General features: G+C 43.6%; 1 protein-coding gene and 1 non-coding gene across 4 annotated transcripts; one reads left to right on the top strand and one right to left on the bottom strand.

Moving 5' to 3' along the window:
• Positions 1–132: 132 nt before the first annotated feature.
• Positions 133–206, bottom strand: TRNAN-GUU. Its single transcript has one exon. It is a non-coding gene; the product is annotated as a tRNA-Asn (tRNA).
• A 123-nt stretch (positions 207–329) lies between these two features.
• On the top strand, positions 330–7,502 carry LOC112902682 (nodulin homeobox). Of its 3 annotated transcripts, XM_025971847.1 has the most exons (17): positions 339–560; positions 1,624–1,749; positions 1,817–1,972; positions 2,349–2,432; positions 2,532–2,657; positions 3,477–3,692; positions 3,873–4,004; positions 4,102–4,197; positions 4,307–4,468; positions 4,577–4,865; positions 4,946–5,068; positions 5,156–5,225; positions 5,403–5,463; positions 5,727–5,837; positions 5,927–6,391; positions 6,484–6,518; positions 6,643–7,502. In XM_025971847.1, exons 2-17 carry the CDS (start codon positions 1,624–1,626, stop codon positions 7,181–7,183), a joined length of 2,793 nt encoding a protein of 930 aa, XP_025827632.1. In that variant the 5' UTR covers positions 339–560; the 3' UTR covers positions 7,184–7,502. The 3 variants fall into 3 exon arrangements, with proteins under 3 accessions (XP_025827634.1, XP_025827632.1, XP_025827633.1); XM_025971849.1 differs by lacking the exon at positions 6,484–6,518 and having other exon boundaries at positions 330–560; positions 6,643–6,812; XM_025971848.1 differs by lacking the exons at positions 339–560; positions 1,624–1,749 and having other exon boundaries at positions 1,928–1,972; positions 2,515–2,657.
• Positions 7,503–12,488: the final 4,986 nt, after the last annotated feature.

Genomic DNA, 12,488 nt, shown 5'->3' with positions numbered 1-12,488 from the left:
AGTTGGAACATGACAATAAAGAATCAGGCGCAAGCTCATGTTTTTAATTTGTTTCAGCTGATTGAAATCTGTTATATCAGGTAGAGAAGCAAATAAAATATTTAATTCTGATAAAACGTTGAAAAAATAATGCGCTAGAAGGAGGGCTTGAACCTCCGACCTTGTGGTTAACAGCCACACGCTCTAACCAACTGAGCTATTCCAGCAGTTGTGATCTCTCTTACTTTATTCCTCTCAAGTACGTAGAAGGCAAAACAAGACGACGACGGATTTCCGCCGAACCTTCTGGTGGAGCCCTAGAAACAAAACAAATCAGTCCACCTCGTCGTGCTCTCTCTCTCTCCCACCTTCCCCTCCCCTCGCCGGCCGCCGAGCCCGCCCCCGCCTCGCGCCCTCCCCTCCCGTCCGCCACCCGCCACCTCCCCGACGGCCTCTCCCTGCCGTGCCCGCCCTCCTCCCCGCGGCCGCTGCTGGGCCTGCGCTGCTGCGGAGCGGAGGGAGATCCGCCCGGCTCGGGCTCCATCTCGCCGCCGCTGCCACCGCCGCGGCGCCCGCCGAAGGTCAGTCTCCCCCACTTCCCTGCCGCTGCCCGGGTCTCCCTCCCTCCCTCCGCGCGATCCGCCGCTCTCGTGCTGCGCGTGGTAGTGGTGCGTGCCTGCTAGTGGCAGCTTGCTCTGCTCGGGGCTAGGTTTTGACCCGGATTTGGTCGCAGCTGCATTTCGTAGCTTGTTGTTCTTAGGTGCCCCGTGCAGTCTTGGCTTAAAAATACCAGCTTGGAGAACTTTTTCCAACTGTCTGTGGCCTCCATTTCCTGCACTGGCAGATGAGGATGACCAGCAGAGAAGGTGTTGTTGACCTGTTGAAGATATATTTTTGGGGGGAGTTGTTAGGGTCTTCTTAGTTCACTAGAAACTGTTCAGCGTGCCCCGTACCATGGGCCCCATTGTTTCACATCCTCTGCGCCCGCGTACAAAGTCCTGAGCTTGTGGAGAGAAGATGCCTCACATAGATTTTGGATGGATGTGGTTGGGCGTGAGCAATCAAGCTCATGCAAGTTCTCTGCATTTTGTGTCTAGCTTACTGCACTGTTTATGCAGAGCTTGTACATTAGTGGTTCTTACTGAATCCCATAGGAATATGAATGCAATGTTCAAAATTTGCTGTCTTCCTAAATTTCCCTGAAGATATTTGTTGCCTCACATAATATAACACGGAATTCGAAGTAGTAAATTTTGGCTAGGTGCTTCAAACTTCCCCCTTTTTTTGTGGATAGGGCATGAAGACTGAGTAGTTAAAGATTTATTGCAGTGTGCTCAAGAGATGTTATTGAGCTGTGTGCTTGGTGAACATACTTTACATGACACATTGATTGCTTCCTGCATTCCTTTGCCATAATGGATCTTATACCTAGTAAATATCTCAGTTCTCATTAGATACTTTTCAAATATCATAGATACATATTGTTTGATCTGCCAGGCAGCTATTTTTTTGGCCACTTCATGACTGCACAGGATAGAAATATTTGTTCTAACTTCTGGCTGATTAGAATAATAAGGATTTTTCGCCATAGAATTTTCTTGACCTTGCTGGATCACAAGAATTTCCATGTTGTTTTGGGTTCAGATGATAGACATGGTGTCTGCTATTGAGGAGCTTAGTGGGCTGACTACTAAAGAACTTAGTGAGATGCTGAAGGAGTCGGACAACTTTGTTTTGCAGTCCAAGGCAGAAGATGGAGGTCCAAAGCAGGTACTTATTTTAGAATGTTTACATATGTTGCAATGCCCGTTTCCCTGACATATGTGCTTCGTTGTAGGTGGACATGGAAAAATTTGTGTCCTCACTTCCTCTTCATCTCCTTGCTGTATGTTTGGAGCTTGGGCAAGGCTCGGATTTGGCATATGTGCTTCGTGGTGTGCGCTTTTTGCATAGTTTGTCTGAGTTAGCATCCCGGCATACTAGACTGGAGCAGGTTGCCCCTTTCACTATGTCACATGAGTTTCACATCTAGCACCATCCTTATATTTCTTATGGAATATGGATTACGACATGCTTTGAGGATTTTTTGTTTTATTATTCCATTTTGAAAGTTAGCTAGTGAATCACATCACACAGATAGGACACTAGTGAAAGTCTTATTTTTTCATTACGATTTAAACTGAACCAATTTAAGCTATTTATTCTGAGGCTGTTTGGAATGTAGTGGAGCTCCATTGTTATCTTTAGACTGATAATCTTTGGTTCCAATCAATCCCAACTTGTTCAATATTTGGAGTTTTACGTTCTGGTTAATTTATTTTAGCCAAATGATGAGCACTTAGCTTAACACATATATTATTTCCATGCAGGTTCTTCTCGATGATGTCAGATTATCCGAACAAGTCATGGACCTGATATTCTTCCTACTTTCTATTCTTGCTCAGCGGAAGAAGGTTGCAACAAGTTCAACCAAAATATCTATTCAGTCCTGTGTGCTCCACTTCAAATTATATTTGCTACTAATTCTGGTAACAGCTGTTGTTTTAAATTAGGAGAATAATGTTGGTGCTTCTCCGCTTGTACATGCGTCACTTGTAGCAGCGAGTCTTCATCTGTTGACAAGTTACTTCTCCTCCCAGTGGCATGAACTTGTCCATATTCTTCTTGCACATCCAAAGGTAACATGTGTCTTTATCATAGGATCACTCTTCAGTATCTTGTGATGTTTTAATTTTATCTGAAACGTTGCTTGTGAATTTTTCCAGCTTTGCTTTTTATTTTGCTTCCTGATCTGCTAAATTTATTTATGCCATCTTCGCTAACAGCTTCTCTATTCGAAGTTTATTTTTCAACAAAGTTTGGTTCTTGGTTTATCCTCTGTATGAATTTTGAATGTTAACCTTATTCTGAGGTTCCATTCAAGGTTCTTTTCATCTATCCATGTGTGGCATTTTAGTTATTCAGTCAGATCAGCAATCACTCTTGGCTGCCATGATAATTGTGAATCCAAACTTTCTGTATCAGAAAGTCTCGCAGTTTGATTTTAGACTCTTTTTGTGCACTGGATTTATTCTGCTTGAATTTTGTATACCTACATACATGCCTTAGCAACGCCGTTAAAACTTAGTTTGTTTGTCTGACCTATATTACATCGTAGTATAATATAGTATGATAGATCCTTGGTAATCTTACTGACTTGGTATGATAGATCCCTTGGTAAACTAATAAGAAAATATAGTTTATGCTAAAGTTTTGCTGGCTATTTCACAATATATGTTCTGTGTGTTATGTAAGACTGTGATTCAGGTTTTTGCTTGTGTATGTTGTTCTGAATGATTCTATCTGAGCACATGTTTTGTCCTTTTCGCCCTTTGTGTACTTACTGATTCACAATGGTATTCTTTCAAAATACATGCCATTGCAATATTTATATCTGCTTATGAACACTTGTAGTATATTATTTGTCTCCATATTAACATTTAATGTTTCATGGTCAGGTTGATATCTTTATGGATGTGGCCTTTGATAGTCTGCATGAAGATGTGAGGTTGTTGAGTTTCAGATTATCATCAATGAGCTTTGGTTCCATTCCTATTGGTTCATTGGAGTGTCGTCTTGCTCACTTCATCTGCCAACAGTGCGAAGCATCATTGCAATTTCTTTTGCTGCTGTGCCAGCAAAAACTGTTTCGAGATCGTATTTTAAAAAATAAGGTACTCACCTATCTTTCAAGGTGTCGTTTTTATGCTATTGAGGGGAAAAAAGAATGCTTAGTGCAATTTCCTTTTTTTCTGCATTATGAGAGATCAGTAGTTGCTATCAGTGATACTATAGTTTACATGGATGCAATGCTCTTGGAAGCTGGAATCTTAATGAATTTATCACTCATGCAGGAACTCTCTAGGAATGGAGGCATACTTTCACTTTCTCACACTATATTAAAGTTGGTTGTTCCTTACTGTTTGAAAGGATCAACTGATATTGTTGCTTCCATTTCCAGGCTCAAGGCAAAGATACTTTCTATTGTAAGTTAACCGCACATGATTTATCATAATTGGAGTGGAGTAGCGCATACCTAGTATTGGGTTACTGATTAAATGGTTGATATAAACAAATTTCCAGCTGTTGCAACTTTGTGAAGCTGAAAGCGTTTCTTACCTTGATGAAGTTGCCACTTCACCAAACAGCATGCGACTAGGGCAAACCTTGGCTCTAGAGGTCAGTTCTCATGTGGCTGATCGCTGCCCACGAATATATTACTATGTATCTGCTGCTACACAAATTACGTTCAGTTTCTCCAAATTTTTATTTTGCATGATTGCTGCAGGTTCTTAATTTGCTGAAGACTGCATTTGGAAGAAAACAACAAAATACTTCTGATTCCCATGATAAGAGTTACCCCATGGGATCTGTGCTTATCAGTGCGTTGCGTCTAGTTGATGTTTTTTCTGATGATTCAAACTTCAGATCATCCTTTATGACTAACACTGTAAGCTTTTTACTTAGTAGCTACTTCCACTACCTTTTATGTCCTGCATTTTCTTTAGAACCTCTTTTTAAGTCAAGACAATGCTTTATTTCAATTTCAATTTTGCAGGTTCCTTTTTTGACCCAGATTCTAGCAATTCCTCATGATGAGTTTGTTTTGAGTTGGTGTTCGGTCAATCTACCAGTGATTGAGGAAGATGCAAATCTAGATTATGATCCGTTTGGTGCAGCCGAGGTGGCACTGTTAGCTTCTGATAATGCGTTGACTGAAGCTAGAGCTAGCTATTCATGCCCTTTTCGCCCTAGCCTGCCTTCAATGGCATACGCTCAGACAAGAACATCATGTGTAGTGAAAATAATAGCAAATTTGCATGTCTTTGTTCCAAATATATGTGAAGGTCAGACTATTCTTACTTGTTATGAGTTCTACTAATTTGCGAGACATTGTTGAAAGCAAGTTCTATTGTACTGTCAACAGAGCAAGAAAGGGATCTTTTTCTTCATAACTTTCAAAAGTACTTGGTGTCGGGGAGTCCTAGACTATCAGCGGATCAGCCTGCTTCTAATGATTTTAAGGCCGCTAAAGTTTGTAAGAACTTAGGTAAAGTTAGCTCTGCTATTTCTAGCTATCTGTTGGTTAAATATATTCATTAACTTACATGTCTAACCTCTTATTTGGATTTTGTAGGATCTTTGTCAGATTATGCTAAAACTTTGATTCCTAACTTATTGAATGAGGAAGACGTGCAATTGTTAAGGTGCTTAAAGCCATTTTTTTTACTATGTTTTATATTATATATCCAGCTGACCACTTTTTTTGTTACATGCCTGAATTTTCTGTTCATGTTTTGATTATACTTTATTGTGTACTCTTTGATAATTTACTGCTCTGAATGCTGTATAACATTTCTAAGCTTTTGTCTCTCTTTTGGCAGTGAGTTTTCTGATAAGCTACAATCTTGGTGTAAATCACAAGCTGGACAGGCGGCACTACAGGTTTGTTTTCTTTACTCAATGATTATGAGAATAAGATAGATATCAACAATACTGAAGTGTTACATTTTGTTGGCAGCCAAATCTCATTTGTATCAGTACAGATATTTTTTTTAGCCATCAGTTCATTAAGCACTCTTTACTTGTGGGGTCGCTGATTGCTTGGATACTTGCGTTGGGTGGTCAATTTGCTGTAGCAGTTTGCTTCAAATTCCTTTTTCAATCTGTGTTCAATTGTTGGATGTCCTCATTATGAAATGTTTCAGGTGGTGCATACTGATTCTCCATCAGAAAGCAAGGAAGGCATGAAGCTGGTGCAGCAGTCCTTGCCCACACAAGCAAGCACTCTGGACCCCAATATGAATAACTTGCCGAAGGTAAATACGTAGTTGATTTCATCAGTCAAACATCACTGGTGATTGCGTTCATTGTGAGTTGGATTCTAATCAGAACCTGATGACAACAGGATGTGCAGAACATGGAAGTGTCTATACCAGTGTCCTCGATAAAGCCAGAGGGAAACGCTAAGGATGAGACTCCAAAGAACTGTGTCGCTAGAAATGGCAGTTTCCTGCAGAATGCAGTTGGTCAAGACCTAGTCCATCTTGGTGTTGCAAGAACAGCGAGTGCAGGCTTTTCAACCGTCTCTTCTGGTGTCAGTACTGGACACCAACGCAGCAAAATGGATCTCGATCCAGCATCCAGCAGTGTGGATCATTTCAAAACACCGGAACTCTCAAAAGAAAATGGTCTCCAGGAGGACGAGAAAGGAGAGAGTAGTATGTATGATGAGAGGCAACCTAAGAGAAGGAAGCGGACCATTATGAACGATGAGCAAATAGATGAACTAGAGAAGGCTCTAGTAGATGAGCCTGAGATGCACAAGAATGCTATTTTATTGCAGAATTGGTCAGAGAAGTTAAGTGTGCAGGTATAGGTCTTCTGACTTGGACATTCTCTTGTTAGGTCTGACTACTCTCTATGCATTTCTCATTCATGAAAAATACGGCCGTGCTTTTGTAGGGCCCAGAGATCACAGCATCACAACTTAAAAACTGGTAAAACTGTGAATCTTCTTTAGTTATTTGTCCTTATTTGAAGCTACTTACATCAATTCTATAACACTGTTGTTTTGCTTTCCATCAACCGCTATTTGTAACAGCATTTTCTTGTAAATTCCAGGCTAAACAATCGGAAAGCTAAACTTGCTCGCATTGCGAAAGAAAGAGGAGTACCATTTGAGGGGGAGAGTGCTGATAAGCCATCTACACCAGCTACTCCCCATCCTGGTGAGTCCTCTGAAAGTGCGGGGGAGGACAGCTATATGCCCCCTGCAAGGGTGATGAACGCAATATCCAAAGGCAGACTGGTGAGCCCAGATGGCAATGAGCAAACATCGCAGGCCGAGTTCTCCCAGAACATGATGCTGAGCCGCCCATTCACAAGGTCCTTCTCGCTCGAGCCTGGCCGCCTCGTCTCGCTGGTTGACGGCGACGGGAATGAGGTTGGCAGGGGGAAGATCGTCCATGCCCCGCCGGTAAAAAGCGCTGCGGAGACCCGCCTCTGTGTGGTTGATGTCACCGAGCTCAGGATCGAGAAGTGGAGGGAGCTCCCCCACCCCTCCGAGGCATCCGGGAGGACGTTCCAGGAGGCGGAGGTGAGGAATGGCGGTGTGATTAGGGTCCCGTGGGATGTTGTCAGAATAGCACCTGTGACACAGTAGGTAAGAGGCAGAAACTCTTCGTTGTCGGGGTGGTGGAGGCAGAAACTTTGGATAGCATACACAGCCGTGCAGGGGCTAAGCTTTGGTTTAGGCTGAGAGACCAGAAGCTGATGGGTCTTTGGGAGCAGTTGGTAGGGCAAGCCAGCTGCTTAACAAGTGACTAATTTTATGTAAAACCTGTCATTAACGGTGTCTGTTGTATCCGTGAACTGAATGCTGGACATGTTCACTGAGTTATGCCGAAGATGGCTACCAAATGTTACTGCTATAGTGTCTGCGTACTGGGCACCTGCTAGAAGTTCAATGCTCTACTTCTTTTCCTGTGTTTTTTTTTTGCCTTCGTTGAAGTTGCATGGTATGGATGCTGTGTAGGAACACATGTGAAATAGCTGAGCCGTCAACCCACCCCCACCCCCATTCAGTTATATATATTAACCTCATGCTAGGGCCTTCACTGATCAAATGGGATATATTAAACGCATGGATTTGTTGGGACTCTTGCCTATGAACTCGGAACTGCTGAGCCTGAGCATATATAACTTGGAGGGAGGGGTTGCTTTAGGGGCAACATGAGGATGACAAAATCCTTAATGGTACATTTTTTTTTCTTAGTGAGGTTTTGGGGGGAAACAAAAGCCTGAAAATGTGCCGGAAGAAGTGTGTGGCACTGCCATGGTCGCCGACTGCAGTTCGGCTGCATTTGATCGAATTGTTAAAAGTGAATGTAAATGAACAGAGATTTGGGAACAAGTATTGAATGATTTTATTGATCTTTGAATATATATATATATATATATATATATATATATATGTACAGGGAGAACTGGGAGGATGCGTCTCTTCACCAAAGGACGCGACCGTACACTGGAGAGTTGCGTCCGTACACGGAGGGACGCATCCGTACACCAACGGACACACCCGTTGGGTTTACAAGGTTAACTGCTAATCAGTTATTGGTCTAATCTAATGGTTAGGATTAGCCCTAACCTATGGATGAGATTATCTCTAATCTTCTGATTTCTAACACGAATCGCACACAATCATCAGTTGCTAAGTTGACCCTCGCAGCAAGCAGTAAAGACATGAATTTGAAGGACTGGTTCTATATGCTAGACATGTATCATAGGTTTACTACCGAGCATTCGATGGTATATAAATTATCATCTATTCTTGTTCTTGCCAAGTGTGCTAGCTGCAAAAACGTGGCGATGGGGACAATTGTACATGGGGTTTATTAAAAGTTTAAAACCAAGGATATGTATATGGATACTCTGCAACGCATTATTTGTCCTCAAAAGGTTGAGCATGCTGATACCTTAACAGCGTTGTCTAATTCAGTGGACTCAATCTATGGTGGATCGTAGATTTATCATGATAGAAAACTTAAAAGACAACAAGGCCACTTGTAAAATTCTTTATTCATTCGAAGCAAATTTTAGCATTATTCGCTTCAAAAAGTTGCAAAGCCAACTTCTCGCCGCCGTGTGCGGCGTGTCTGGCAGCACGCGCGCACAGCCCACTCATGGATGTGTTCGTGGCAGCGGTGGAGCGTGAAGCCAAATCAAGCTAAAGGAGACCCACTGATACCTACGCCTGCAACTCCGATAAGGTCTGCACCAAGAGAAACGCTCGGATCCAGAAGCAACAATCATGTTTTTGAAGCTAAATTAACAATGCAAGCCTGCAAGGCTCATGAAATTTGTGCTCCGACTCCTAGATAGATGTGGTTAGTTCATCCCTTGTTGGCGAGCTACAGCAATGACCACACATGTAAACTGAACGTACATACACAGATGCAGAGACCCCGTTTGCATGAGACGATCACTGATGATCACATTCACAGGAACACCATGACATTGTGTAGATAATGGTGCCGATTCATGTGAATTAGCTGAGAATGCATGTTAGCACTTCACCTCTATATATCTAGCTACCTCATGCTACGCCTTCAGGTTGCTGCTTGAAGGAAAAAAGTTACCATGTTCCTTAGAGAGTTCTCATTTCGGGTTGAGATATTAGAGGAAACCAAAGAGACTTCGACGAATCTTTCTCCATCAATTTGTCGGAGAAAGCCTGCAGCATCAACCATGGGTGTGTCGTGAATTTCATTTGGCCATAGTAGGTCAATCTCTTGCATAATCCTATCTGCTCTGAAACATTTATCATCTCCAAACGACAAGTTGAGCCAGTGAATCACAAGAATTATCTTGCAAATAGGGTTTTGAAATATGAAGTTTGATAGAAGAAAATGTGTGGTGTTTTACGGAGACATGGATAAAGAAGAGATGGCAAGGATTTCGAGTCTTCCATTTACATATTACCGTGTTGTTTAGTACTACAATTTTCATGAATCCAATGCGCAGTATGGCGCAACATTTTGTAGTTGTATATCTAGATAGTATGTTAGCTTATGCTTCTTCTGGATGGACGTAATTACATTGTTTGATCTGTTTGTTGGGCGATTAATGACAAGGCTACATGTAAATTTCTTCATTTGTTCACAACACTTTTTGGCATGTCATTTCAAAATTATACGGTCTAGGTGGAACTATACCAATGTTTAAACCAGAAACTTGTGAAAAAGATGGGCTAAAATCTTTGCATGTCACATCTCACTTTAGTTAGTTATTAAAGATTACATACTTTGTTAAAACTCTATTACAAGGGACGAGCTATAACAAAGCAAGTCTCCTTTAACTTATCATCAAAGGTGACAGGCCTTGATCAGATCCAAGTCAGACCCCGACCTGAAGGTCCTAACGGGTGATGGGCATCTGTGATTTGTCCTCCACCTCTATTGTTACATGCAACCTTGCTTTCTGCGTTTTCACGAGTATTAGCTATTTTTTTTTCGAAACACAGCACACGCATACGCTTCACGAGTCACTCTGACACCGGCTATGAAAAAACTGAACTGTTATAGTAGGCAGATTGCAAATGCACTAAATATACTGAAATTACAGTGGAGTGAGCACTAAAAACGGAAGAAAAAAAATAGAAACGTCGTAGCCTTTGCCCACGGAACCACACTGTCGGTGTCGAAGCAAGTTTATTTCATGCAAGCACGCACGCACGGTTGGTAGTTACTGAACGATCATCTCGATCGTTTGGTGTAGCGACAGATCTAGCTAGCTATCAGCAGCAGCTAGCCCGGCGCCGGCGTTGCAGCAGCAGACGTCGCCTTTGACGTAGCCTCCCGGGTGGCCGCCGTACGAGCACCAGGTGTCGCAGTCCGGCGAGACGTCCGGCGGCCCCACCAGGGGGTTGCACTGCGGCAGCTCCCCCTGCGGCGCTGCCACTGCTTGCCCTGCACCTGCACATAGCACACGCCCAGCCAAGCGATCCTGATGTCAGGTCAAACTTGATCCAATCGTTTGCAGAAGAGAGGTTTTACTAGCTTCACCAGCAAAGGAGAAGAGGAGGAGGAGGAGGCCGAGGACGAGGACGATCTTGCCGGCCATGTAACGGAACTTGGCTGCCATCATCTCCGGCCGGCCACCTCCGTGGATGCAAAAACTAGCAATGCTAGCTGACGACGATCAAGGTCGAATACTTATTGACCTCTGGCCTCTGGGTGTGTGGTTGTTGGTTTCTGTGGTGCAGGGCGTCTACATATACAGAAATGGTGCATGAGGATACCAGGCCGTTTTCTGAAATTTCACGTCGAGGACAAAAGGATGTTATTATGATTGTTCAATTTAGTCTCCTCGTGTAGCACAGTTCTTGCAGGGTAAGTAAATTGCAAAACACGTTTGTGTTGCTCCAATCCTGATCGTACTGTCGCGTTACTGCTGATCCAAGACTGAATACTGTTCCGTCTCTGGCCGGGACCATATCATGTGTGCATTGCTGCAGTTGGAGCTGACTGTAAAGCAGACTCCTCGTGCTGCATACCATGTTCATGGTAGTTGGGAATGAAGAAACTAATGCCCAAGCCAGTCATGCGTGGCCACACCAAACCGAGGAATGCTTCTACACGCGCAAAACGTGGGATAATTCTGCTCCCTAATAATTGCAATCTCAGTCTGCATTAAGCTGTAATTAGTTTGATTACCAACGGTAAATATAGGTTGAAGGATCGGCCAAAGTACGGTAAAAGTTTAGCATGATTACGAACTTTTTTTCCTGCCCTTTTGTAGAACCTCCATTTGCACGTGTAGCATCGGACATATTTTCATTCTCATAAAAAATATCTGGTAGTCCCTCCTTTTCAAACTATAGTTCACTCTAACTTTGTCTTTTCCTAAGTCAAACTTCTATAAGTTTGACTAATTTAATCACTACCGGACGCGGCTGATTTGCCGAGTGCCCCGAGCACTCGGCAAAGACGTAAAGGCACTCGGCAAAAATTTTGCCGAGAGCCCCACTCGGCAAAGGGCTCTCGGGGAAGCCGGGGTCGGCAAAGGATACTTTGCCGAGAGCTTCTCCACGGGCTCTCGGCAAAAGGTTTACCGAGAGCCAAAAGCGGCACTCGGCAAAGAAAAGTAGCCGTCACGGCGCGCCACCGTGGACGGATCCTTTGCCGAGTGTCGCCGTCAGACTCTCGGCAAAGAACCGCGTCAACGCCCACCCTGGACGCCTTCTTTGCCGAGAGCCCGGTCAATAGCACTCGGCAAAGAGGGCATCCAGAGCTGCCCCCAGTGGCTCTCGGCAAAGAGGCAGGATTATATTACGCAGTAACAATTGGGCCTGAGAGTGCCTGGCGGACTGTCCGCCAGACCTGGCGGACTGTCCGCCAGGCACTCTCAGGCCTGATTGTTCCCGCGAAAAGTAGTGACGTCAATAATTAATCCAATGGGGCTCAAACTTTGTAGGTACATTCACTGTAGCTAAGTATATCACAAAGTACACAATGAACAATCAAAGTACATGCATTCAGTCTAGCTAAGTCTCAAATGCAAATAACTCCATCATCTATGCCGAAGGTGGCTAGTTGTTCTGGTTGGTCTGATTTGGAGAAATATACGGATCATTGGAGGCCGCCGACTGATTCTGCAACATATAGATGAAATGTATGAGTGAAACGACAAAATAAACGACATATTGAACATTGCATACTCACTGAAGTAGAAAACGGATCGGTGGGTGGTCTAGGTGGGGTGACGAAGGGAGGTGGCGGAGGTAGACCCGTCGCTGCGCCAAGACTCTGAATGTACGCGAACATGCTCGCCATCCTCTGTCGGTCAGCCTCCCGCTCGGCCTCCATCTCCGCCCTCATCCTTGCCTCCAACTCCATACGTTCTCTCCTCTCTTCTTGCAGCCGAGCCTGCAAAATTTTTACCCCAATTTTACAATAATACAAAAG

The sequence above is a fragment of the Panicum hallii genome, chromosome 8, assembly GCF_002211085.1.
Source record: "Panicum hallii strain FIL2 chromosome 8, PHallii_v3.1, whole genome shotgun sequence".
In the NCBI taxonomy this organism is placed as follows: domain Eukaryota; kingdom Viridiplantae; phylum Streptophyta; class Magnoliopsida; order Poales; family Poaceae; genus Panicum; species Panicum hallii.
This window is presented reverse-complemented; position numbering and strand designations above follow the sequence as displayed.

Coding starts and splice junctions, on each gene's coding strand:
- LOC112902682 (XM_025971847.1), top strand. CDS start 1,624: ATGATAGACATGGTGTCTGCTATTGAGGAGCTTAGTGGGCTGACTACT. Junction 2,433..2,531: donor TTCTTGCTCAGCGGAAGAAG/GTTGCAACAAGT, acceptor GTTTTAAATTAG/GAGAATAATGTTGGTGCTTC. Junction 4,866..4,945: donor TGTTCCAAATATATGTGAAG/GTCAGACTATTC, acceptor TACTGTCAACAG/AGCAAGAAAGGGATCTTTTT.